The sequence below is a fragment of the Gymnoscopelus microlampas genome (assembly GCF_963454915.1).
Source record: "Gymnoscopelus microlampas genome assembly, chromosome: 18".
Classification (NCBI taxonomy): Eukaryota; Metazoa; Chordata; class Actinopteri; order Myctophiformes; family Myctophidae; genus Gymnoscopelus; species Gymnoscopelus microlampas.
The window spans coordinates 6,157,238-6,185,207 of NC_139955.1; the positions used below are offsets into that span (position 1 = coordinate 6,157,238).

Consider the following 27,970-nt stretch of genomic DNA (forward strand, 5'->3'; position numbering starts at 1 on the left):
ATTTCTATGAGAAAATGTATCTTTTGAGGATCCAGGTGGCGGCCATCTTGAAAATAGAAATTTCAAGTGGATGTGAGTGTTTTCTTGTCAAGCAACCCTTAGAGACTGCTCATGCCAATTGTAATGCCTGTATCACCAATTAAACCATTATATAACTTAATTGCTCCACTAAAGTGTTGGCCATCTTGACAAATGGCCGCCATCTTGGAATTTCAAGTAGCTGTGGGTGGCCTATTGTCAAGTGACCCACAGAGACTGCTCATGCCAATTTTCATGCTTGTATCACCAAATAAACCATTATATAACTTAATTGCTCCACTAAAGTGTTGGCCATCTTGACAAATGGCCGCCATCTTGGAATTTCAAGTAGCTGTGGGTGGCCTATTGTCAAGTGACCCACAGAGACTGCTCATGACAATTTTCATGCTTGTATCACCAAATAAACCATTATATAACTTATTTGCTCCATTAAAGTGTTGGCCATCTTGAAAAATGGCCGCCATCTTGGAATTTCAAGTAGCTGTGGGTGGCCTATTGTCAAGTGACCCACAGAGACTGCTCATGCCAATTTTCATGCTTGTATCACCAAATAAACCATCATATCACTTAACTGCCCACTAAGGTGTCGGCCATCTTGAAAAATGGCCGCCATCTTGAAATTACAACTGCCTCGGACAATTTTCTTGTTAAGTGACCCATGGAGACTGCTCACGCCAATTTTCACGCTTGTATCATAAATTGAAAGATCGTAGCACTTAGCTGCTCCGCTATAATATCTTCTTCTTCTTGATACTTTTACTTCAGTGAAACATATTATGTTTCACTGAAGTAAAAGTATCAGTACCGCAATGTAGAAATACCCTGTTACAAGTAAACGTCCGGAATTCAAAATGTACAAAGTAAAAGTACAAAAGTATCGGCATCAAAATGTACTTAAAGTACCAAAATAAAAGTACTCATTATGCAGAATTTCACAAGTTCAAAATGTATTAAAAATCTTTTGAAAATAGCAGATCTACAATCGTCTATTTTCAAATGGCCGAAATATATAGGGCTGAAGTGGTTATTGTGTTTTGTAATAATAATCAAAATCTATAAAGTAACTAGTAGTAACTAACGTTTTCAAATAATTGTAGTGGAGTAAAAGTACAATATTTGTCTCTGAGATGTAGTGGAGTAGAAATAATAGTACAGACAATTGGAAATACTCCAGTAAAGTAAAAATTGTACTTGAGTACAGTACTTGAGTAGTTACTTTACACCACTGCAAACAAGATTTCCTGGGGACCTAGCCCTGGTTCAGAGCGTTTTCAAAATACATTTAGAAACTAAATAAAAGCACCCATAAATGTAAAAGAAGCTATCAAGAAAAAAGGAAAACAGCAGATTTACAAGCTCAGCTTATAGGTCAGCTATTTTCACTTTTAAAGAGCGCAAGTCGTTATTCAATATTTATTTTTGTATGTTTGGGTCCCGGGGTGACTAAATTAATATTTTTGGTCTCAGCTTAAAAAGGTTAGGGAATCAATGATGCAACATGTAGATTTTGACTATGTATTAAGCAGCCAGTTGTTTAGTATTCTGTACTGTATATCTGTTGTATAGATATAGAAGCTCATCATGTTTATGAATATGAAAACTAAAAGGACAATAACTTAGAAAAGAAACACCACACTGCAATGTTCAAAAAACTGTAATGTTTTTAATCTTTCTGAACGAAAGATTTTCACAGTATCAAAAGTGAATAATAAAAAAAACAAAAACAAGAAAAAGCCAACATACACTTGGCTATTAATGGTATAGTATAAATCTACATTCCAAACATTTAAGATAATGTTCTCTAGTTGAATATAACCTGGAAAGTATCAGATGTTATATGAAAACAAAAAAAAGCTCAGCAGATTGTTTTTAGGAAAGAAATAACCCATCTTACTGAAAAGCCTTCTAATAAAGCCTGTTGACATTTAAACCCCAGGACCACAATTCCCCAACAGTATCAACATGAGTCGTTTTTCTCCTGTCCAATGAAGGTAATCAAGACTCAAGTCTTCAGACACGCTGTGAAATCAAGAGGGTGCAACCAATGTCCACAGCACTGTGAAAATAATAGCAATGGATTAGAATACCACAAACACACAACCGCCCAGAAAACTCATGACAAAAGGCAGACGAGGCCTCTAAAAAACTCACCGAGTATGTACAAACATTGAAATAATTACGTGAAAACATCATGTGATAGGTCCCAACATTAAATTAAATGTCGTGCACTGGACTGGTGTACCTTTGAGCTGTGTGTGTATCCGTGTGTGTGTGTGTGTGTGTGTGTGTCACACAGCTGGCATTTTTAAGTCACAATAACAGTTGGGGGGGGGGGGGGGGGGGGGGCGGGGTTGGGTGCAGAGATACAGTAGTCATGTAATCCAAAACGGCCTTCTGCTGGACAGCAAAGAGCATAGAAGCGCATTTGAGAACATCGATCAGATTATAGAGCTATTAGTCTAGGAGATGTTCAAGCTTGAACACCAAGGGAAGACGGACTCTGAAGCTACAGATGCAGTGAGAGACTTGTCAAAACAGGATTGGAAGGGCAGTGTCAATTTCCAAAAAAGCTACGTATCACTTTACATATCATGCACTGGGAAATTTGAACAAACTTCATCACATCTTTGTGCTGTAAGCAGTGTTGAGCACAGTAGATTATTTTGTCTCCCCCATCTCATTAATTATGTGTTGGTGTATTGAGAACATTCATGTTTTAAAAGATGACATGTCATACAAAAAGAACAGTGTAGCAGATTGTGCATTAAGCACAATTGTCATTTGTTTGTTATTCTTACATGATTCATTGATTACCGATTTAAAACAAAAAGATCTTCGCAAGCTACTCCGATTAAATCTATGTTGATCAGCCACCAAACAGGAGTTAATAAGAGGATAAGCATGGCGCAATTAACTAAACTCCATCAATCAACTCCGTCAACTTCATGAGAGCAGAGCAGAATGACTGCCCACATAGCCTAACAAGTGGAATATGCAGATGTATTTTTCTTAAGTTAAGCTTGCAAACTGTCTTGAGCACTTCCTTCACAGGACAATCTTCAAACTGTTAAATATTCTAAACTGGATCATCATCTACATTGTCTAAAGATATTGGTGTCAGGGGAAGAAAGTTAGAAAACTACAATGCACAATGGAATGGGTGAACAATACATCAGAGCATTTTTAGAGCACCAAATTGAACCGACAGGAATTCAGAGGTTTAACAACGTTAAAATGTCTCAGATTTGTGATAAAAACATATTTATTTAATGTAAGGTAACTGTTTACATACTACATAATGAAGTACACATGGATGCAGTGGATTTAACAGATCATATTTTTTCTTCTCCATTTTGCACCTGTCATTTAGTGAACATTGCAACGATATCACAGAGGGAGAGTTGGCCTTGTTGTGAATGATCCCTGGCTCTGTTGGCCTCAAGTCTTTCTGCATGGAAATAGGGTTGTGCACCAGGGTCCCTTGGCTTAGTGGGGATTGAAAGAGAAGAACATAGGGAATGAGAGAAGGCCTCTCTATGGAGTCAGTTTGTGGTGGGACGACTTGGGAACTTGTAATCCGGCACTCATCCCAAGTTATTGAGCTGAATTTGAGGGAACCTTTTTCAGGCTGAAGTTGGACCAGTTTACTGCAACCTTCTGGCGGGTTTGTTTTGCTGAGTCCAGGCAAAACCTACAGAGAAGAGAGAGATACAGAAGGGAGACAAAAGGAAAGAAAAACAAATTAGTGGTTTAACTGAGAAAGGAGAATCAATATACTACTACTGCTAATAATACTTTATATTATAATAATTATCAGCCGTTGTAGGACTAAGTTTGAATCAAAGTTCTTCGTATATAACAAAACAATGTAATGGTTGGCAAAACAATAGTTGACAAGTAAGAGCAGTTGCTTAGCAGCTTAGGGCTGAAACACACAGATGCAGGCTCTCATGGAACACCTCACTTCCTGCCCCCTGAGACAGAATTATCATCACTGAAGAGGATGTCAGGAAAGTGTTTCGGTGTACTAACACAAGGAAAGCTAATGGGCCGGACGAGTGCAGTGCTTTTCTCCTCAAAAACTTTGCATCTGAGTTGGCTCCTGTGTGGCAACCAATATTTCAAACCTCTGTAGACACACATATAATTCCTCTGTGTTGGAAAACCTCACACATAAAACCATTACCCAAAATCCAATGACCAAAAGAACATAAGGATTATAGACCCATAGCTCTTACTTCAGTGACCATGAAATCACTGGAAATAATACTGTTGCAACATCTTGTGAGTATAACTAAAGACAAATTTGACCCCTGTCAGTTTGCTTATAAGAAAGGCTGCGGTACAGAGGATGCGGTTGTCACACTGGTCCACTTCATTACAAAACACCTAGATAAGTCTAATAAGAATCATGCAAGGGTGCTGTTCTTAGACTTCTCTTCAGCCTTCAATACAATACAGTCTGATATTCTGGCGTCAAAGATGGTACAGTTGGAACTGAATCCATACTTAATTCACTGGTATGCTTCCTTCCTTACTAACAGAGTACAGAGGGTGAAAGTGAACAAAACCTGCTCCTCAGCATTAACCACTAATGTTGGTGCTCCCCAGGGTTGTGTAAGCTCAGCTGTACTGTTCACCCTTTATACTGACAGCTGTAGTACTGAGAAATGTCTGTCTGAATGTCGCACTGACAAGCCAGAACAATACATTCTAAAGTACTCTGATGATACAGTTTTGATTTCTCTTTTGGATAGTTCCAGTGATCCTGGACTGCACCAACATAGAGTAAATAAGGTGGTGGAGTGGAGTGATAACAACGCTCTTATCATTAACACAAAAAAGACAGAAGAGATTGTTTTTGGTGCTCCATTAGAGATACACAGATCCCCCATTACTATTCATAGTGAACAGATCAACCAGGTATGTTCGTATACATACCTAGGAGTAGTAATAGACCACCTTTTGTCATGAAAAGACCAGATTGAATCAGTGGGTAAGAAGACAAAACAAAGAGTCTATTTCCTTCGCCGTCTGAGATCTTTTGGTGCTAGTAGACAGATTCGTCTTTTGTTTTTCACCTCTGCTATTATGGAGTGTCCTGCAGTACTGTAGTACCACCTGGTATGGATGTCTGTCTGTAGCTTTAAAGTCACAACTGCTGCAGCAAGTGAACATTTGTTCAAAGATTGTTCGACAACCACTTCAGAGGCTCTATACATCTACGTATGATAACAGTATGATAAGGTTGGCAAGGAATATCACTTCAAACACTAGCCATGCTTTGTATGGAGAATATAGGTTGCTGCCTTCAGGAAGGAGATACAGTGTTCCTACATACAATAAGGTCAAACTGAAGAGGTCCTTTGTCCATCAGACGACATTGAGGCTTAATCAGGAGTTATAAGCCAGGGGTAGGCTGAGTGGTGGACATTGCTCTTGTCTTTGCATGTCTTTATGTATGTATTTTGTATTTTGTTGTTTTCTTGTGTCATGTCAAATGTGTGTACTGTTATATGTTGCTTACATGGCTGTTTTTGGGTCGCAAGACAAATTTCAGTGCAAACTGACAATAAAGTATTATCGTATCGTTCCCTTTGGCATCCATGTTAATTACTCTCAACCTAGCATCCCTAGTTTGGGCATGTGATTAGACCATATACATGAAAACGAGCTTGTGAGCGTGTAGATATTGATATTTTCACTGCATTACACTGTCATACAACAAACTGCAGCCTGAGGAAGAGTTCTTGTACTCGAAACGCGTTGCTGAGTTGTCTAAGATTTTAAGCCAAATTGTTTGTCAAATATAGCAGTTTGAAGGCATTAAAACCATGTTTTGCACTATACAGAAAATACACTGTAGGGGTAGTTAACCCATTTAATTAATTTTAGATTTATTTGGCTATTCAAAAATAGCAGATATGAGCTTGTAGATCACTATGAACACTATGAGCCTGTAAGAAATCTAAAATGACACAGATGCGTTCCCGGATTGAATGGGTATAATGACTACGGAGGGATACAGTGGCTCAGGCAGTAGAGCGGCCACTTGAGAATTGGAAGGTTGCTGGTTCGAGCCCGGCTCCCCCTGTGTTGGTGTCAAAGTGTCTTTGAGCAAGACACTGATCCCTTAACTGCCCCCGATGAGCAGGTTAGTGCCTTGCATTGCTTCCTCCGCCCTCAGTATGTGTAGGAATAGGTGAATGTAATGCACATTGGATAAAGGCGCTATAAATGACTTGTTGCCAATACATTTTAAAAAGATATGGGATATGAAAATCAGGTCTGTTCATTAGTCACAATGCATCGCAGTGTGACGCGTTGTGAGCTTGTAGATCTGCTATTCTCACTATTTTGAAAAAGAATTGTTCATTAATCGAAATCGAGGCAAAAGTTTGAAATAATTGTGATATTGATTTGAATTCATATCGCCCAGCCCTATTTCCTGCATCACGTCTTGTCGCCTATGTGCTGACTGCATTCTGTGGACGACTTTAAACATACTTTTTAAAGTAGCCAAGTAATTAACCCATTAAGACCTGGAACGCATCTGTGTCACTTAAGATTTCTTTGGCTATTTTTGAAAAATCTTGAAAAAAAAAAGTTTCGATTTTTTCCCCAAAAAAACGGTTAGGATTTAGACAAGAAACATTTTTAAGAATCGCCTCAGGTCTTAATGGGTTAAGTAATAGGGATGGGCATTTGGACCTTTTTTGGTAAACGTTTAACCTTTGGACTGTGGGCGGTTAACTGTCCATGACGTCATACTACTATTAGAATTAAAATGCCCACGCCGTGGTGTTCGCCAGGGGTGGGCCAGCACACGAGCACTCCTATTGCCTCCAACTTGCCACAGAATATTGATCAGTGCTCTGGCTATAGGGTAGGCTTCTTTCTCTACCTTGAATGTACTTACTTAGTTTATATAAAACTCCATTAGTCAGGCACATTTTAGCCGCTAGGCCCACCCTACTGCACATGTGCGACATATGCGCGACTACTGCACATGCGTCATACTCTAAGCACAATTAGCACACTACTGGTAACTGCAATCGTATCGTATCATACTTTTGTGCACACGCACAGGACATACAGTAACTTAAATCGTCGTTTTCTGCAAACATACTGTCGGACACAGATATTTCACGTGTTGTTCATTGCCTTCTAAACCGCTTGCACCAGCCAGACTTGCACGGCGCACAGAACAAACCACTATGGAACAAACACGACTCAGACAGTGACTGCCTGCACAGTCAACACACCATGTCTCTCTTCTACTGTTACTAGGGTTAAATGCGAGACGTTGTGTGTGCACGAGCCTGTATGGCATTTTTTATTGGACTTTTTGAAGCCATCATTCCCACCGAGCCCGAGTCAGCCGTGGGACCAGGGGTGCAATGCTCACTGGACGGCCTTGCACACCGTGCCGGAACCTATTTGACCAGGAGCACACGCAGGCACAAGCATAGATTTAAAACTACTTTAAATTCGCACCTCAACAAAGTTTTCAAAGACTCCCGACTCACACCTAGCGAATTAACATAGGAATAAGCCTAGATGCATATCAATTGTCTATTGTGTGACTTGCAGTGTAGGTGTTAAGCGACGTGCGCGTCACGTCATTGAAATAGAGTGCAAGAACATACCAAATGAGCATTGCATGCCTGCGTGGGACATAAAACGTATGAGGAATTTGTCAAATGCATGTTGTGCGTGTTACACTGTACTTGGTCCTGCCATCACTGCAATGACAGAATCGGACGTAACGAATACGGTGTATCACCGTCCCGTCCCATCTCCGCGGTATAATGGAAAACCTTTTATTCCCCACCCCCATCAGCTCTGAGTTACATCTGACTCCATGCACAGGGTCTATAACATACTTGCCATTGAGTGTGACTGCCTAAACAAATGGACTTAAATACATTCTAAAGGAATATGACTTTATAACTAGACTGCACATCTTTGTGGAGCTTGCTGTGTGTCTGTGTGTGTGTGTGTGTGTGTGTGTGTGTGTGTGTGTGTGTGTGTGTCTCTCTCTCTCTCTCTCTCTCTCTCTCTCTCTACTGGCTGCGTCTGTCTCAGTAAGTTTAAACTACATTTAGGAAAGCACGCCATGGCCTAGGCCGTGGCGTCGCGGTCTAGGCACCCTGGTTGAAAATCCTTAGTAGCAGCGTGCCGCGGGTTCGCGTCTCGTTCCCGACGGCCTTTGCTGCATGTCTTCCCCCATCTCTCTCTCCCCATTCTTCCTGTCGTCATACTTCCACTGTCCCTCTCCAATAAAGCAATAAAATGCCAAAAACAAATCTTAAAAAAAAAAAAAAAAGGAAAGCACGCCACATGCTTTTTTATTAGTAAAGCGGATTTGGGGAGAGCCCATTCATTCACTTCATCTATATTCAGGGGTCCAGTATATGTGCATATATACTTGACTATACTTGATTTGATAGGCAATTAAATGTCACTGTCAAATCTTTTGTCCCAGTCAAGCCTTGCTGAAAGACAGTCAGCCCCTGACAACACCATACAGATTGCTACAAAACCTGTATATCCTGTATATTGTAAAATATTGTATGGGGAACAATTATAGATTATATTTAAGTGATTTATTCCATTCATATTTTATTTATTGACTTAATTGCTCAATTTAATTAATTGAGTAATTTCGGTTAAACGCATCTGTGTAATTTTTTCATTTGAGCTAAAAAGGCATTATTTTACACTTTGGCTATCCAAAAATAGCAGATATACAAGCTCATAGCGCGGCACTCTGCGCCACGCTATGAGCTTGTAGATCTGCTATTTTTTTTTAAATCGTGAAAATATGTGCAAATCTTTGAATACATATTCTTTTAAAGCAAACATTTTTAACTCAAATCTTTGCTTCTGGGGGTCCCTGGAACAACATATTTTGAGATGGGGGTCCGCGTCCAAATACATATAATCTTGGAGGTCCTTGACATGAAAAAGTTTGAGCACCACTGATATAGAAACATACGTTTTTCAGAATACTGGTCTACAAGACATTTGTAGAAATCGGCTTCAGGTCTTAAATGGGTTAAACGGTTAACTGTCCCATCCCTAAGTAAGTACCTTTTAAAGTATTCCACCTCACGATCAATCTCATCCATCTCTGTTGGGTCCACGTCTTTAGGGAGAAATACATCATCTGGGAAATAATGTTAATGAGACAATATGATTATAGATACTGCAGTATAGGCATAAATAAAACAAACAAAACAAGCATAGTGTGGTGTAATTAAACAGATGGAGTCTCATTTACCAATAGCAGTCGATTTCTCTCCCTTGTTCTTGTTCTTCTTGTTCTTTCCCTTGGATTGCTGTTGGCTGTTGGCTGGAGCGTTGGGGTTGGCCTTGCCATCTGAATCCGGCTCAGATCGACCCCCCCGCGTCTCCGTGTCGCCTTTCCCCCTTTGTGCGTTGGAGAGCCCGCCGTTGGTCCCGTTGGCTGCCTGTTTGGATGACCTGCCCTCGTCCGTTTTCTTGAGCCCGGTTCTCTGGCTGTCCGTGGAGTGTTGAGCTGCTTGCTTGTGTCCAGTTTTTGAACCGTTCGAGGCCGTTTCAGTCACCCGAGACTCGTGCGTCTTCTGTGCGTCGCTCCCCAGGGCTGCTTTGGCGGGTTTGGTGGGATTCTGCTCCGACAGCGGCGGCTGCTCCGGTCTTTGTTGCTGTTTTTTACTCTTCTTTGTCTTAGCAGCGTTGGCCCCAGCAGAGGAGTTTTTGGGGTCAGAGGGGGTGTCCTCCTTCGGTTTTGCCGGCGCCGGCGCTTGGGCCGGGGCCGGCGGCGGGATGCTCTCAGGTCCAGTGGAAGTGCATCTATCTGGGGAACGAACCCGGATGAGCTTGGAGAGGCTGGGGGTGGTATGCAACCTCTGGACCTCCTTGGGACCTGCAGTGACGCCCCCTACTGTGGTGGTGGTGGTGGTGGTGGTGGTGGTGGTAGTGCTGTTGGAAGAGGAGATAAGAGGTGCAGGGTTATTTTAGTTTACCAAAATGAACGAAATAATGAAAACTAGAATTGAAAAGGCATTTTAGTGAACTGAAATAAAAATGAGGCTATACCCAAAAAAGTTAAGAAAAAACAAATAACTTAAACTGTCTGTATTTACAAAACTAAAGCCAGGGGGGAAATAAATAAGCCTAATATTTTGGGAGGATATGAAATCTTAACTTCCAATATTTTGAACTGTGCAAGTTTTACGCACTGTTTCAATCTTCAAAAATAACTGTTTTTGCCATTTTTCTGAGCTGTTTATCCCATATTATAATAAAAAAATAAAACTAAACTAAACTAAACTAGCAAACACATTTAAAAAACTATCAAATCTAACACTGGAATTGAAAACAAAACCAAAATAAAATACAAATGAAAACACAACAAAACTACAATAACCTTGAGGAGGAGATCGAGGTGGCACTCTCCCATCCGTTAACCAGGTCCAGGTGGCTCTTGAAGGTGGAAAGCGGGGCCAGGTCGAGGTCTATCTGCTGCAGGTCAGAGGAACCGTTGAGGTGGGACAGTAGGTGGTTGCCCTCCAAGGTGGCCGCCTTCTTGGGGAAGTCGTTGACGTCCAGGTTGAGGTCGTACATGCTGAAGGAGGCCCGGATGGAGTCTTTGATGGTGTTTTTGATCTCTTCCAGTCGACTGGTGAGGAAGCTGTTGACCCGCTCCAGCTCCAGCTGAGGCCAGTCCAGCAGCCGGCTGGCTTCAGAGCCGTCTGGGATGGTCTCGTCGTCGGCCGGTTCGGGTGGGGTGGAGGTGGGGTCGTCGCTGCCTGTAGCCTCTGTACCCTGCTGGGCCTTTTCCTGGAGAGACCACCACACAAATAATGACTATTAAATCATCGTTGTCGGGTGGAAACCTGTCAAAAAGCGTTGTTTTACAGGAAATGAAAAAAAAAAACCTGTGTTCTAATGGATCCATTGTAGTTATTATTTAGTCACAAACTATTTTTGGTTAATATGTGGTTAAATATTTATAAATCCCCCAACACACTTTCAATTTCACTTAATTATTATATATATATATTTTTTTAAAGCACAAATAGCAGCTCTACAGGCACACATTGTGTTGCATCACAACGCTTGTAGATTTTTTATACTTTTGTGTGACACTGTAATATTATGTAGTAGGGCATTAATTTACGATAAAACAAAAAAGTTTATGTGCATATGGAGATACAAGGATTCTGCCAGACATCAACAAAATCCTATTATATCAGAGGATCCAGACGGGCAAATCAAATTGGGTGAAAAATCGACATGCCAAGACGGTATGGTTCAAAAATGTCTGCTGACCGCCTCGCTCACTCATACCTTCTTTTTCTGTTTATGTCGGGCCCTTTTGGCAGCCTTGGCGCTGTTGACAGGTTTGGGTTCGGAGCTGTTGATGAAGTCCAGCAACTCGTCCACGTCGCGGTTGTCAATGGCGCTGCTGCTGGCCACCGCCATGACGTCCGGGTCCTGCCGCAGCGGCAGCTCCTCTTTGCGTCTGGTCAGACGGGAGCGCAGCTTCTCTCGGATCTCGGCGTAGTTGCGGCTCGTTGGCGCCGCCGGAGGCTGAGAGGAAGGAGAGGAAAACGTAATACGTTAGTTTCAGCTTCATATCAAAACGTAAAAAAAGGACCATACCAGTGTTTCTTGCATGTTTTAGCCCACTGAACACAAATCGCATCTACTTAACCCATTAAGACGATTCTACAAATGCCTTCTAAGATCAGCAGTTCTCACACTTTCAAGATTTTTTTTTTCCAAAATAGATGTACAAGCTTGTGGCGCGGCACGAAGTGACGCGCTGTGAGCTTGTATATCTGCTATTTTTAAATAGCCAATGCGATAAGCTAAAATGCTGATTTTTTTCCAGAACACAGATGCTTTCCCGGTTTTAATGGGTTAAACATTACAGCTGACCAATTTCCAAAGCATACCAGAGTTGTTTGATTTTATTTGTCACTACTCGTACAGATTTTGCTGGGTAAAAGCAAAAATACTATGCAACAGTACAGTCCCCTCTTTAAGTATATTTCACACCCTTCTATGGGGACACAGCTGATTGTACAACACAATACCACTGAGGTTTTACAATTATTGAACTAATCTGTAGCAGAACTGCCTCTCCGTCCCCCTCTGCTGGCTGTGGTGCAGTATTACTCTGCTCTTGTGCCAAACTTGGCTCTTTCTCAAAGGGCTGCTTTAATTTGGGTGGCTGGCTGTTTTCAGCAGCAGGCTCATCATCCGTTTTTCTTTGCCCTCTCTTTATCACAGGTGCTTGAGCTGGAGGTCTTTCTACATTTAAAATCGTCCTTCTGGCGTCCTCTCAATAAGTCTCAGACCTCCGTTTGTTCTTTTCTTTTCTTTTGTCTTGCACGTGTTTGGTTTGGTCTTAAAGGACTAGTTCACCCAAATAAGAATTCTATCATTTACACACCCCATGAAGCCTTGAATTCATGGAGATTTTTTTGTTTTTGTCGCATTCCTAAGCCAATAATTTGATGACTGGCGGATAATCCGGATATCCTTTTCCGGTAGGAGAAGTCTCCTATTGAACGATGACCCAGTCATCAAATCATTTGCTCAGGAATGGCTCAAAAAACAAAAAATCGCCATGAATTCAAGGCTTCATGGTGTGTAATTGATAGAAAAGAAGTAATTTTTCGGGTGAACTACGTTATCTTCCTCTAGTCACGCTGGTATTGTCCTTGGCTCCTACCAAAGGCATTTTTCTCAATGTTTTGGATGCGAGCCTAAGTGGTGGTGTCATTTCATTTGGGTTGTCCAGTGGACACTCAGTAGGTAGAGTGGCCCGTCTGGGAATCAGGCAGTTCCTAGCTCGATCCCCATGCTCCTCTATTCTTCATGTTTAAGAGTCCACTTTTAACCCGCTAACTGCTCCCCTGTGCGCTCACCGAGCAGCACACTTCTGGGTCAAAGAATCACTTCCCCTTGGGGATCTGTAAATATCTTTTTTATTTCTTCATCTCGTGGGGTATGTGGCGCATCAGGGGAGTGGAAGCCCATCTTTCCGACAGGAGAACATTTAGCATTTTATAATAAGATATAGTACAGATATGTTAAAAGAAATAGAAGTACCATAAAGAGCAATTGGCATATCATCCAAAGTGAAGACGTCCTACTTTCAAAGACCAGTCTGATCTCTGCCAAGACTGGTTGGGCAGAGCTATGGGTATAGATCCTATTCCTTCTGCCATGAGAAGGGGTGACTGTATCCAACATCTAAAGTGTAGATGTTGATTGGTTTAGATTCTAAATTCAATGGAAACCTACTGGATATATAAATTAGTAACAAAATACCCTGGTCTAAACGAGTTACCCCATTTCTGTAATTCTCTATGATTCAATCATATTTTGTTTATGTGGCACAAGTCACAATAGTGGGTGGATGTAGAGACCTATATTTCCTATAGTCTCAATACCATCTAGGGTGTTTAACAAGTTGGCAGCAGAGCCTTTAATGTGTTGATGATAATGTATATTTATTGTGTATTGTATATATATATATATTTATTAATCACATTCAATCTGACATCACCATTTTGGAAACTTTTTTTCTTTTTTTCTACTGCGAATTACCGCGTTGTGTCCAAAGAACTCGCAGTAGCAGCAGTCGCAGTATTTTCCATCCTTCTGGTTGGTGGACGACGAGGCGCAGGAGCTCCTCTCCGAACTGCTGTCCTCATCCTCCCCCTCCTCCAGCTCCGACGGGGCGTGGCACAGCGTCCCGTTTGACAGTTTGTGGCCCTTACACGCCTGGTCCCTGCAAATACCACACATTCACATTAAAAGGAGGTGTAAGGGATATATATATATATATATATATATATATATATATATTTGGGAGGGGAAAAAAATACCTCAGATCTGAACCCGGGTCACCCATGCACGTGTCTTTATATTATGTTTTACTACTGAGCGTATAGAGCCAGCCTGCTTGCTCAGGGTAGAAATAGAATTTTGACCATCAGGTCAAAATTCGTGTCAAAACAGAAACAGGATCGTGTCAAACCACACATAGGATCTAAATGTCTCAATGGAAGGGCAGGGAGACCAAATAAAACCACCCCTATTGTATAGGTTATACTGTATTAACCCATTAAGACACCTGAGGCGATTCTTTAAAAATATCTAAATCCTGACAGTTTTTGGAAAAAAAATCTAAAACATTTTTTTTCAAGATTTTTCAAAAATAGCAGATCTACAAGCTCGTAGCACGGCACTCGGTGCCGCGCTATGAGCTTGTATATCTGCTATTTTTGAATAGCCAAAGAAATCTAAAGTGACACAGATGAGTTCCAGGTCTTAATGGGTAAACATACTCTACCATACATATTGGACAAAATAACGTCTACTCACCAACAAAAGTTACATACGGTATTACAGCTTTAAAGTACTATAATCATTGTTATGGAGTGTTTGTTCAGTAACAGGGGTATACCCATCTCTCCAGCTCTTTAGTAAACAGAAAGTACATTTTCAGGTCAAATTGGCATACCAAATCTCACCCAGAGAGAACCCCACAAATCATTTACCAGCTTACATTTTTATAGTGTTCCAATTTCGTCTGCCCTTTTTGTTTTATCACTGCCAATTACACTCGTTTACCCTGTATCAATTCTCCCTCATGGTTGGATAAAATTGGTAACTCCAACGGAAAATGCATTTTCTGTTTGATAAAACAAGAGTCTCCAGACAAACACTCCACACTTATTTTAACAAAGGTTATCACTTACGACCCCTTTAATGATCACAAAGCCAATTCATTTTCAAAAGAACAATACATGAAATTGAACGCTCAACAATACATACATCACTGCCGACACTAAAATGCTTGGAATACTTTTGAACGTTCCTCAACAATGTAAAAGCTAAAGTTCAACGATGAAGTACGTCAGGAAAATTAACCCATTAAGACCTGAAGAAGCGTCTGTGTCACTTTTTCATTTGAGCTAAAACGCATTATTTTACACTTTAGCAATTCAAAAATAGCAGATATACAAGCTCATAGCGCGGCACCGAGTGCCGCGCTATGAGCTTGTAGATCTGCTATTTTTGAAAAATCGTGAAAATGTGTGAAATCTTTTAATATGTATCGTTTTAAAGCAAACATTTGTAACTCAAATCTTTGTTTCTGGGGGTCCCTGGAACAAAATATTTTGAGATGGGGGTCGGCGGTCAAATACATATCATTTTGGGGGTCCTTGACATGAAAAAGTTTGAGAACCACTGATATAGAAACATAGTTTTTTTCAGAAAACTGTTGGGATTTAGAAGACATTTTGTAGAATCGGCTTCAGGTCTTAACACTACCACCGCCAGGCCTACGGGCCGATAAATCCAACCGTAAAGCGCCGATCCCGTAGCTTACGGGCTGTGGTGCTTTTTTCCGAAAAAAAACAAACTTTTTTCAATTCTCGATACGGCACATTTCATTGTAACACCACCGGAAACAGATTCGGGATCCGGTTTTGCCGATCCCGTCGGCCCTCGTTCTAATGACGAAACTGAAACCCCATTTTCTCCTTGTAGTTTTTTTCTCCTCGGTGATCACTGTTTAACATAAACCGTTCTAACTACAACATGGCGGCTCCGTTTGACACGTGGTTTTCACTGCTCGAACCAGGCAGATCTCCACGATGTTTACAAATAGTGCACAGCCCAATTTTAAGGATTTTAACAAGGTCTATGGCGACGTGAAAAAAACAACAATAAAACGTTGGCACTGGTGAGTACATTATGAGATTAACCTCTGGCGGTCAATGTGTTAATGGGTTAAGACAAAGATAAAAGATCAAATAAGTCTCATGTAAAAGATTGACTCTGCACAGTTCATTTTGCAGTTTCACATCCAGTCTAAAACATTCAACATACATGCGACATAGACTTCTTACCTGCAGGCTCCAGCTGGTAGATGGCCTACATTGGAAGAAGCTACCGTCCCCCCATTGTGTCCATTACAGGGGTGATTACAGCCCATGAGAGAGGCACCCAGTTTGCTGTGCTGCGCGTTGACAGCCGGAATGTGGGAGTTCTTGCACGGGCTGGGCTTGTGAAGCGACGTGGGGCTGTCCGGACCGGAGGAGGAAGCCAGTTTGGTTGTGGGGGGGCCGTGGAGGTTTGGTGCCAGCGGGGGGAAAGGAGCGTGGGTCGCCGCCACCACGCCAGTGCTCGTGGGAGAAGGAACGTGGCCGTGCTGCTGCCCCGAGCTCTGCTTCGGGGGTAAGAGCGAGGAGGAATGCTGGGATGACAGACCGGTGGGGCTATTGGGGGGTACGGATAGGTCCGAGTGTTGGTGGTGGTCACTGGGGTGGAAGGCTTCACCTGGGCAAAGGGAGAGAACAGGATGAATTAGGGCTGACCAATATGACTGAAAATCAGTACCACGTCTATAACAAACTTTTCCCTCAATTACGATTACTGGGCGATATAAAAAAAAATCCTGATAACTTTTTCGTGTAGATTCATTAATACATAACAAAACAAAAACACATAAGAACACATAATACATAAGAAATAAAAATACTCATTTTCAACATTGAACTATGTCTTTAAAGGGTAAGACCACTTTGGTAGAGGTTTGGGTTGTGTAGTTACCTTGCCATGATGTAACTCCAAAGGTGGACAAGAAATCAAAAATAATTGCTCCATTGATTAGAAATTGATAATTCAAAATATGCTCCTCATTGACTTACATTGTACAGTGAAACAGCTCTCAAAGTCATTCTTTTAGCACATAAACGAACACAAACAAAGCTGATTCAGACAATATAGAACATCACCAAACCCAGTACTGTTTGTTTTTTTAATAAAAATGTCAACTTCCTGTTGATTTTACTATTTGAAGATCCGGATCCGGATCCAGAGATCCAGTCCGGGTTTTCTTTCTAATAAAAATAGCAAAATCAACAGGATTTTAACATTTTTATTAAAAAAATAAACAGTACTGGGTTTGGTGATATTCTATATTGTCTGAATCAACTTTGTTTGCGTTCGTTTATGTGCTAAAAGAGTGACTTTGAGAGCAGTTTTACCATACAATGTAAGTCAATGAGGAGCATATTTTGAATTATCAATTTCTAATCAATGGAGCAATTATTTTTGATTTCTTGTCCACCTTTGGAGTTACATCATGGCAAGGTAACTACACAACCCAAACCTCTACCAAAGTGGTCTTGCCCTTTAATACACCTTAGAGCTGTTGTGTGGAAATAAGAAAAAAGTCCCCCGCCCGCTCTATGTTGCCTAGAACTGGATAATTGATTGAGGTCATGTGATCATACGCAGGGTGTACTTTTGGCTGAGGGGGCGGAGCCAAAAGTACACCATGCGTCGTGTGCCATAAACGGTCCGGACCGCTTTTGGCCCATTTTTTTTTTATACGTGGGGCCCACGTGGGGTGCTCTAACGAAACTTTGGGATCATTCAAGGAGTCTCTGAGAAGGAGAGGCCGGGTGTGGATCCATGTCAAAAATCCTTCCGGTCGGCCGCTCCAATGTTAACTCCTTGACTAAAAGCTTAATATCTCCATTTCTTTTTAACGTGGTGGAAGTGAGCCATTTCTACAGCTTCTACAGCACGAAACATATCAACGTAAGTGGATGGAAGATATGCAGGCACTGAACGTACCCTATTTTAATAAACCTAAGTAGGTTAGTTCTAAATGTCAGTTTCAATATATTCTTTGGTTAAATGGCCAGCCCTAGGATGAATCTGAGGGTTCTACGTATATTTTACATACAGAGTCATACGTCACAGATGACATGAGTGCATAATAATTATGGCTCAATTATTGAGCTATTTAAACAGTCGAAACCAATCATGCTACAACATGTTTCATCTTAAAAAAGCACAAGTGCAAAGTTATTGTAGGCCATCAAATGTAATAGCATTATAACAGCTAGTCAAACTAATCAATGTAATCGATTATAAAAAATAAAAATAAAAATTGGTCTAAAAATATATATATATATTGCAAAAAAAACAGTTGTACAAACTCAACGCGTCACATCATGGACTTGTAGGTTGGCTATTTTTGCACATAAAATAGGTCTTAAGTGTTTAATGAGACTAATTGGTTTTAGTCGATTATGAAAAAATCGATTAAGAAATTGCATTGATTCGTTGATTATATGAAATAAAGCAAATGATCAATGATTTGATTAATTGAAAAGGCAATCGACAGAATAATGGCCAAGAAGCTAATGGACAGTTCCAGCTCCTACACGGGAGTGCTGCGCCCCTCCTCACCTGGTGGGGTGGGTCGACGGCACATGGTCTTGAAGTGCTTGGGGGTGGTCTTACAAAGGTCCGCTGAGGTAGACAGGGGGTTCCCAGCGGACGATGAGCCACTGGTAGTGTTCTGGGACGAGGGGTGACTGTAGGGACACACTTTAGTCCCCGAAGTCTTAGCAGATTTCCCAGGTGCCTCATGAGAGCCTCTTTTTTCGTGACAGGCTGATGATCCCCCCGTTACACCTAGAGAATGACAAAAAACGGTATGCTTAATGGAATTCAAGGAACAGCCTAATAATCAATGTTATAATCCAAGGTCATATTTAAAGTATAATGCTAATTATTGATTGGAAGGCAGTTGAAAGAAATGCAATAACTTGATGTAAAATAAAATGTGAAAGGCAGTAGAGAACTGAAAAGCAACAGTTTTGGACATACAAGGTTTTCACCTTGACACAGCGACGACATGAGATAATAATGAGATAATTACATTACAGTAGTCTAACCTGCTGAAGATCAAGGCGTGGAAATGTTTTTCTAAGTCTTGTTTGGACATGAATCCTCTGATTCACGCTATATTTTAAGATCATTACAGGCTGACTTTGTTGTTGACTTGATGTCAGACAAGATTTCAGGCTTGGATTAGGGAGTCACTAACTTTCTTCCTTGGCATTTAGCCTAGTTACAATTCCAATGGCACACACTTTGCAAGCACCAATATTTCAGACTAGACACAACCTCACACACAAGACGAGACGACCACTAGTCTCTACCTCCCGAACCAGTGCCGCCCATTACTTGCTATCAAGGAATTTAGGAATATCCGAGTTCATCAACACAATCACGGTCTTTGCCACCGTTCTTTTTTTTTTTTTTTTTTTTTTTGGACCCAACTTTTCAATCTGGGATATGTGGTGATCACCTATTCTGCCTACAATCTACAGTTGTTCTTTCTAGGTCCGTCAAGTGACGAAAGAAAGCAATTAACCCATTCAATCCCGGAACGCATCTGTGTCACTTTAGATTTCTTTGGCTATTCAAAAATAGCAGATATACAAGCTCACAGCGCGGCACTATCAGCTTGTAGATCTGCTATTTTTGAAAAATCGTGAACATTTCTGCACATCTTTGAATATATTGTTGCTGTCGGGCAGAAACCAGCTAACTCCATTTTGACGCTTTTGTTCCATAAATCAGTGCTATTGAACACCCTTTACGTCTGTGTGTTGGTAAAAAAAATATTGAACCAATGAAAAGTATTAAAAAGCGCTTCTGAGTCTGACAAAACCGGTTAACTCCATTGGATCCTCAAACTTTCTGCTAAACCAGCTTACTCCACCAAAGGGGGGTGGAGTAGAGAATACATATCATTTTGGGTCGTCCTTGACATGAAAAAAGTTTGAGAACCGCTGATACTATAGCTATGTAAGTAAAAAATAAAAAATGTAGGATTTAGAATTTGTAGAATCCCCAGAAGCAAAGATTTGAGTTAAAAAGGTTTGCTTTAAAAAAACATACAGGCCTATATTCAAAAGATTTGCACACATTTTCACAAGTTTCACACAAAGAAATAGCAGATCTACAAGCTCGTAAGTAGTACTGTAGGTATAGAATAATGGTCATAGCAAAAAAAAACTAAAATGACACAGTATGCGTTCACGGATTGAATGGGTTAAGCTGGAACACTCACTAATAATTGCAAAAGGAGAAATTGCAACTGCTGTAATCTAGGAGGCAATAGCCTACATATTCCAAACAATCAAAATGTAATTAAATAACATTCAAAACTCAGTCAAAACACAAACTTCACATTTCAATGAAAGTTGCATTCATTGTGCTTTGCCAGGAAACCCATTGGAAAACAGCGCTCCCATCTACACAATTATAAAACGTCCTCCAGCCAACTCTCGGGTGCCAAGCAAAAATCTTAGCTAATTAGCGCCAGTTGTCTCTCCTTTGCCAATACAATCTCACCATGTTATGACTCCAGCTCACACTGACAGGCTTTCCTATATCTATCAAACATTTACAGGAATGTATGTAAATGTATGGGGTCTATTTTTTTCTCCTGACCTCACCATAGTTGTAAGATTCAAGGTACTTATTCTTGGACAACTGATTTGAAATTGCTCCAACAAGGACTTTTTCTTAATGAAGTCTTTTGAAAGGGTTCCAGCTGCCTTGCGGTTCTCCTCTCATACAGTAGATTCTTAAGCACTCTTCTCTCAGACAACATCAATATCTTTGGCAATGTTACTTACCAGCTTCTCTAGCAAGCCAAAGACATGCCAGACTTAAAACCAGTCACTCACATCCTCATTTGTCACAGTTTGCTCATTTGTAGTCAATGTAGCAAGTGTAAATAATATATATAATAATATGTAATATTTTGCCCAAGTTTGTGATATTGCCTGTTACAAGTTATGTCAGAATAAGCCAAAAGGGCATTTGGTGAAGGCTTGGTTTCCTGGATCAGCATCAAGTGTAAAAATTGTCCTTACACTATTAAAAGGTTTCTCGAAAATAGACGATCTACAGGCTCACACATTGAGCGGCTATTTTCAACAAAAAATAAATACATTTCCAGCTATAACAAGAGTTAAAGTGGTTCAAAACAATTACATTGCAATAATAATTCTGAGATGCATAACGAAACATTTTTAAGTAGATGGCCTCATTTCTAAAGAAGGTCAGTGGGTAATCAAGAGCTAAATCTATTAGTTTTATGCAAAGCTGTGGAAGTAAGTTATATTTAAATGAGTTTATTAAAGGCTACATGTACCCTGTATAATGAATATCCCTTAAAATGTCACTAATAGGCCTAGGCCGTGGCGTCGCGGTCTAGGCACCCTTGGTTGAAATCCCTTAACAGACAGCGTGCCGCGGGTTCGCGTCCCGTTCCCGACGGCCTTTGCTGCGTGTCTTCCCCCATCTCTCTCCCCATTTCCTGTCAGACTACTTTCTCTGTCCCTCTCCAAATAAAGCAATAAAAGCCCAAAAAAAAATCTTTAAAAAAAAAAAATGTCACTAATAAATAATCAAATTTAACCTTGTTTATTTTAATAAAGATTCCTCATCTTTAGGAAGATTAGCTTTTCAGGATGTGGACCAAAAGCTATTTGTGTGGCCAACTGTGTAGGCGTCTAGGGCCTTCCACTAACAACTTTTGATTTTATTAATGAAAACGGAAGTATCCATTTATGAAATGCAAACTTTGGCTGGCTGTTCTGCAAGTCTGAGCCCTATTTCAGAGATCAATGTTGGCAGACAGGTTTCAGCAACGCACGTTATTGGGCATTAGACCATGTGCTTCAATTTAAGACCCAGAATTACTGCCTGCAGGCACCCCAAGTCCCAAGTCTCCACAAGCCAGGCAAGATAAGAGAACGCACCGTCACCTTACTACAGGTGTAGCATTCCAAAATGCACGTAACAAGATGTATGCAATGTTATACAATAGTTTACTACTACTTTTACGACTTTCAACCTGGTATCCCCATGTCATTGTAGGTGAAGATTTCCGAAAGTGAAAAATAGCAGATCTGCAAACTCACAACGCATTGCCATGAGACGCGTTGTGAGCTTGTAGATTGTCTATCTTCGCTGTGTGACAGTGTCGCACAATGACGTAAAAGTAAAAAAGGGCTTAAGTAGTTCATGACAATTGCAATTAAGAGTTTTAATGACCATCTGAATGATGACACTGGTGTTTGTGACTACATTATAAATAAGGTCTCCAGAGTGCACCCATTTTAGGCACACATGCACCCAGAAATCTGTCCAGTGCAAATTAAATGTTTCATTGAATGTACCGGTACACCTAACATTCAGCAAGGTCTGTGTGAGTGTGTGTGTGTGTGTGTGTGTGTGTGTGTGTGTGTGTGTGTGTGTGTGTGTGTGTGTGTGTGTGTGTGTGTGTGTGCCCAACTTATATGCTGGTTTATCGTCCTTAAGTGTGGACGCTAACTTCATTCTCGATATAGTAATCGTGCTCAGTGTGAATGCCGCTTTTGTCTGGAGCCCTGTACATGAAGAAATAAATGGGTCAAACATATGAGCCAAACGGTGGTGCCATGGAACAGCGTGACGGACCTTGTTGCGAGTGTGTGGCAGCCGTGTGGTTACAGTGCACCCCTCCGTTGGTGTGGGCAGAGTTCCAGAGGCCTGACAGTTTGTGGGCTGACAGGAAGGAGCTGGGATCCCAGTCCACAGAGCTCTGCTCTGGGTAACCGTTCCCACAGCTCTGGGACTTGCAGGACGACGAGTGGGACAGCGGTACCTGAGGAAGGAAAAAACAAAAATATATTAGTTTAAATCAGTAGCTCTCAAAGTGGCGTTGAGGGGGTTCTAAATGGAGCCTTATAAGTCAGTTTACAAATGGATTACGGGTCCATTTGGTTCCATTTGTATACTGTCAAGAGTAAAAGGGGGGGTCCTTGAAATTTAAAGGTTTGAGAACAAGTGGTTTAACGGTTACAGACATCTAGGATGGTCTACTCTACATTATGACATGTCCACGGAACTTTTACAATCGACTTGTAATGATGGAATTAACCAGATTTATGTAGTGTTATAGAACAAGAAAAAGATCACAGATTTATGTAGTGTAATACAGAACAAGAAAGAAACAGATCACAGACACTAGGGCTGAGCAATTAACTGAAAATATATCGACAAACATTGAAAATAGCCGATCTACAAACTCACAAAGCATCGCATCTTGACGCGTTGTGAGCTAGTAGATCTGCCATTTTCACTTTTTTTAAATAATCTTTCATTCATCTAAAAGTTTGAAATTATCGTGATACGGATTTGAAGTCATTATCGTCGCCCATCCCTAACAGAGATGTTAGAAAGCTAGAAAAACACATTGCCATGAGTGGTCCAGTAACCTTGTCTATACGACTAGTATTATTACTGTTATTTTGTAATTGCATGTGTAATATGACAAGAAAACACTCGTGAATGCAGTTGTGTTTTGCATTACATGGAAATGTCAAACCGATCAAGAATGCCAAATTCATGTCTGTGGCTCTCAAACTTATGTCAGGCAAAGGAGACACTCGGCAAAGACAAAACAACACGTAGGATGTCATATTTTAACCCTTTAGGACCGGGAACGCATCTGTGTCATTTTAGATTTCTTTAGCCATTCAAAAATAGCAGATCTACAAGCTCATAGCGCGGCAACGAGTGCCGCACTATGAGCTTGTAGATCTGCAAAAAAAAAAAAAAAACGTGATCATTTGTGCAAATCTTTCTACAAATGTCTTCTAAATCCTAACAGTTTTTTTTTTTTTAATCTATGTTGCTATAATATCAGCCGGTCTCAAACTTTTTTCATGTCAAGGACCCCCAAAATTATATGTATTTGGCCGCGGACCCCCCAACTCAAAATATGTTCTTCCAGGGACCCCCCAGAAGCAAAGATTTGAGTTAAAAATGTTTGCTCTAAAAATATATATATTCAAAGACTTGCGGGGGAAAAAAAATCACGATTTGATGAGATCTACAAGCTCATAGCGCGGCACTCGGTGCCACGGTATGAGCTTGTATATCTGCTATTTTTGAATAGCCAAAGAAAGCTAAAATGACACACAAATGCGTTCCCGGTCTTAATGGGTTAAAGTAAATCATCTAAGCTGAGACAAATGGAGGGACAGACAGAGAGAGAGAGAGAGAGTCACACAGTCGATCCGACAAAACAGCTCAGATCTATTTTTCCTACAGTGTTTTTTCTTGTCTAGCACAGGGCACCACCCTCAGCTGTGAATGATGATTACACTTCAGTCTATGAGATTCATTTATCGTTTACCTCCAAATGACAACAGCCAAGTTGCATGTTGTCTAGTTTACAAAGGAGAGCTCACAACTCTTGTTTGAATGTTTCGGGCAATTCCTTTTTTTCCTCGTTTGTATTTCAACGTAACGTTTTCATCCTTTCCGGATCTTCTTTAGGTTTGTGTGTGTCCGTTTTTAACCAAGATCATCCGGAAAGGATTGAAATTATTATCCTCCTTTTTTCAGAGATTCAAGAATTTAAAATTGTTTGGTTTTCATTCCTCAACATTGCAGCAGCTAACAAAGAAATCAATAATCATGATTTAAGAATAGCAACAATAGTAAGTAGAGGGGAAAGAAAATCAGCCAAGTATATACATTAGCACACTTTGAGGTGCTTTAAAGTACTGTATGCATTGGGTCCTACTTCTAAGTATGTGTGTATAACTGTCTATTTACATGTGTATATGTACATGTATGAGTGCATATTATGTGTGTGTGCGCAGGCTTAATATGCAAAGTGTCATGTGACATGTGTGCATGCTGTGGTAGCGTGTTTAAACTGAACTTCTGTGTTTTGCAGTTAGGCTCTGGGATGTGCGTAAAATGTATCACAAATGTATTACTCTCTCGAAGCAGAAACAACTTTCAAATGTTTTCGCCTTAACAGTCCCAAGCATTGGGCGTGCAAAATGGATGCACTGAAAATCGGAAGGGAGTTAAGCGGACGCCCGACCTCCCCCCACCAGCAGAAATGGAAATTCAAAAATGCATACCGGTATTTTAATCCATTGAGACCTGGAACGCATCTGTGTCACTTTAGATGTCTATGGCTATTCAAAAATAGCAGATATACAAGCTCATAGCGCGGCACCGAGTGCCGCGCTATGAGCTTGTAGATCTGCTATTTTAGAAAAATCTTGAAAACATTTTTTTTAATTATTTTTTTCAAAAACCTGTTTGTATTTGGAAAACACTTCTAAGAATCGCCTTAGGTCTTAATGGGTTAAGCTATATTTGTGTGGACGGAACTGACAAACAGATGACAGCTTCCGTTGCTCTGCTCTCGGCAGACGCAGTGACAGACTACAGAGACTGTGTGGGATAGCCATCCAGCTCGAGAGACGACAAATGTATGAACAGTCAGTCAAGCAATATGACCCAGACCGTCATCAGTCCCATCGCTGTATTTATTTACCGGTGTGGGCTGCTCCTGCGTACTCCGTCTCTCCTCCTCCTCCACACTCTTACGACAGCTCTGACAGATCCACAGCGGCACCTCTCCCAGCAGCGACTGGGACAGCGAGGGCACCGCGTCGGCCAGCTTGCGCCCCGGCACCTCCCGCAGCAACGCCTGGGACAGCGCCGGCACGGCGTCGGCCAGCTTAGTCCCGTGACCCTCCCGGGGGAGGCCGTTCGGAGAGCCTTGGCCCCAGTCCTTAAACTCGCGATGGCACAGGAGGCAGCAGGTGTGCATGGGCTAAGAGAAGATGAAAGAGGTATTAGAGATCAATGGATGCTCCTATGATCATCACTCTCGTGCCTCATTAAAAACGGATTTATACTCAAGTTGCGGGGCGGTGTCGCGCACCGGAAACGGCTGCGGCGCGTTGTGAGCTTGTAGATCGACTATTTTCGGGGCACAACACCGTGCGCAAAGAAGTATATCAAGCCCTTGAAAGAGAGATACAATGTGCCCCCACACACCTGAAACTTATTATGCTCCAATAAAGAGGCAGTTTCTTGTATTTCTAACTTATGATAAATGTGAACTGTGACACTATGATTTATGACACATAATGCGGTATAAAATGTAATGTGGCACCACTAATTGGCAAAGAGTAAAAGGTACCAGTCACATAAAGCAGCTTGTTTACCTATACAGTCTGCAAGCATGCCAAGATCTTGCTTTTAGTGCTTGGTTTTCCAGAGCCAATCTAACATTTGTACTACTTTCACACCAGTGACCGTCACATAAAAAAGAAATAGAGCATGGTCAGTAAATAAAATGAGAAGTTTGCAAGTTAGCCTAGAACAAGCTGATTAACATTAACCACTGTTGTTGGTTTGTGTGATAAGACATCTTGCTGTAGCTAGTAGTACACATAGTCCCAAGTAAGTGTAAAGCAATAAGACTGAACATGTGCTAAAGTTAGCCTAGCCAACAAACAAGCTGAGATCTGGCTGGGTGAAGGGTTCGAAATGCTGGTTAAACAGTGGTGTAAAGTAACTAAGTACATTTACTCAAGTACTGTATTTAAGTACAATGTTAAAGGTACTTTTACTTGACTGGAGTATTTACAAGTTGCAATACTTTGTACTTCTACTCCACTACATCTCAGAGGCAAATATTGTACTTTTACTCAACGAATTGTTTGAAAACTTGAGTTACTTATTGCATATATAAATTATTATATAATAAAACATTTTATACATAGGCTATTTGAAAATAGACGATCTACAAGCTCACAACACGTCTTATGAGCTTGTATATCTGCCATTTTCAAACATTATAGCACTTTAAGTATATTTTGATGCCAATACTGTTGTACTTTTACTCAAGTAACATTTTTAACACAGGCCTTTTACTTATACTTTTTTTTTAATATATTGTGGACGTATTGCTACATTTACTTAAGTAAAATATCTGAGTACTTCTTCCACCACTGCTGGTATAAAGGAGACAACTTGTCCGAGACCCACTGTGAGACAATGTCACCTGGAGAGTGTATGCATTGCTAACACTAACAGCCTAACTGCTGTGCTGTGGGTGGATGCTTTCAAAAAAGAATTAAATACTAAACAAAAAGAAACAATAAAATGGTTGTGTTATTATCATAATTATTATTTTTTGTTATTATTTCTAGGTCATTATTTATTTATTTACTGATCCAATGTAGCAAATAACAATGACGTGAACCATCTCCAGATAAATGATAAATAAATACACGGGGATGCAAAAATAACTTCATGAAAGTTAATAATCCTTCGTTGCAGGATGGTGTGAATAAATAAACACAAAGCTTATAATGGAGGAGGATGCTTGGATTAGCAGAGTAGTGCTAGCCCAGTGGGCTAGCAGCAGCAATGCTAGCAGCTAATTATTTTTTTTTGCAGCGATTTGCTGCTGCTGCTGTCTGGATGAAAGACACCAAGGATGGTACGAGTGACGTCACAGAAGTGTGCGGAAGTGCAGCCATTAGTTTCATTATTATGATCAGTGGTGGAAAGTAACTAAGTACATGTTCTCAAATACTGTAATTATCACAATTTTGAGTTTTTTTTTTTCTTTACTGGAGTAATTTAAATTTGTAGTACTTTGACTTCTACTCCACTACATTTTAGAGACAGATATTGTGCTTTTTACTCCACTACAACTATTTGAAAACTTACGTTTTAGTTACTTTGTGGATTTGAATTATTATTATACCCACTTCGGCCCTATACATTCGCCTATTTAAAAATAGCAGAAATTTCTTCTATTGAAAAAGATTTAGAAATGGGACATAATCTGCACAATGAGTACTTTCTACTTTTGGTACTTTAAGTACATTTTGATACCAATACTGTAGTACTTTTACACAAGCACATTTTGAATGTGTATTTCTACATAGCATTGATACTTTTACCTAAGTAAAAAAAAATCTAGTACTTTTTTTCCACCACCGCTAGTAGTGACACCACGGACGCATCCTTGGCAATAATATTCCTCATCCCATCCCAGCCAGGCTAGGCTAGGCTAGGCTAACATGCTAACGGTTGCTGCTGCTGCTAACGCCGTGCTAACCTGGTTGTTCGCCCGGGTGGTGGTGGTTGTGGTGGCCGCCGGTCTCTCCAGCAGCCCCAGCGCCGCGTCCCCAGCCCCGCCGCCCGGCGGTGC

General features: G+C 40.8%; 1 protein-coding gene across 1 annotated transcript; it reads right to left on the reverse strand.

The window, feature by feature from the left end:
* Positions 1-1,682: 1,682 nt before the first annotated feature.
* Positions 1,683-27,961, reverse strand: fam193b (family with sequence similarity 193 member B). The gene is made up of 11 exons (XM_084041167.1): positions 27,878-27,961; positions 25,289-25,570; positions 22,402-22,588; positions 18,325-18,552; positions 15,969-16,398; positions 13,654-13,837; positions 11,380-11,622; positions 10,457-10,869; positions 9,326-10,008; positions 9,136-9,211; positions 1,683-3,730 (listed from the first exon to the last, which is right to left on the reverse strand). The coding sequence occupies exons 2-11, from the start codon at positions 25,565-25,567 to the stop codon at positions 3,634-3,636; spliced, it is 2,820 nt and encodes a 939-aa protein (XP_083897293.1). The 5' UTR covers positions 25,568-25,570; positions 27,878-27,961; the 3' UTR covers positions 1,683-3,633.
* Between the last annotated feature and the right edge of the window lie 9 nt (positions 27,962-27,970).

What these genes read in the sequence shown, in the direction of transcription:
- fam193b (XM_084041167.1), bottom strand. Translation starts at nt 25,567, where the DNA reads ATGCACACCTGCTGCCTCCTGTGCCATCGCGAGTTTAAGGACTGGGGC. An exon ending in GACATAAACAGAAAAAGAAG is followed by an intron (nt 10,870 to 11,379) that starts GTATGAGTGAGC and finishes TGGTCTCTCCAG; the next exon opens with GAAAAGGCCCAGCAGGGTAC. An exon ending in GAGGTGGAATACTTTAAAAG is followed by an intron (nt 3,731 to 9,135) that starts GTACTTACTTAG and finishes TCTTCTCTGTAG; the next exon opens with GTTTTGCCTGGACTCAGCAA.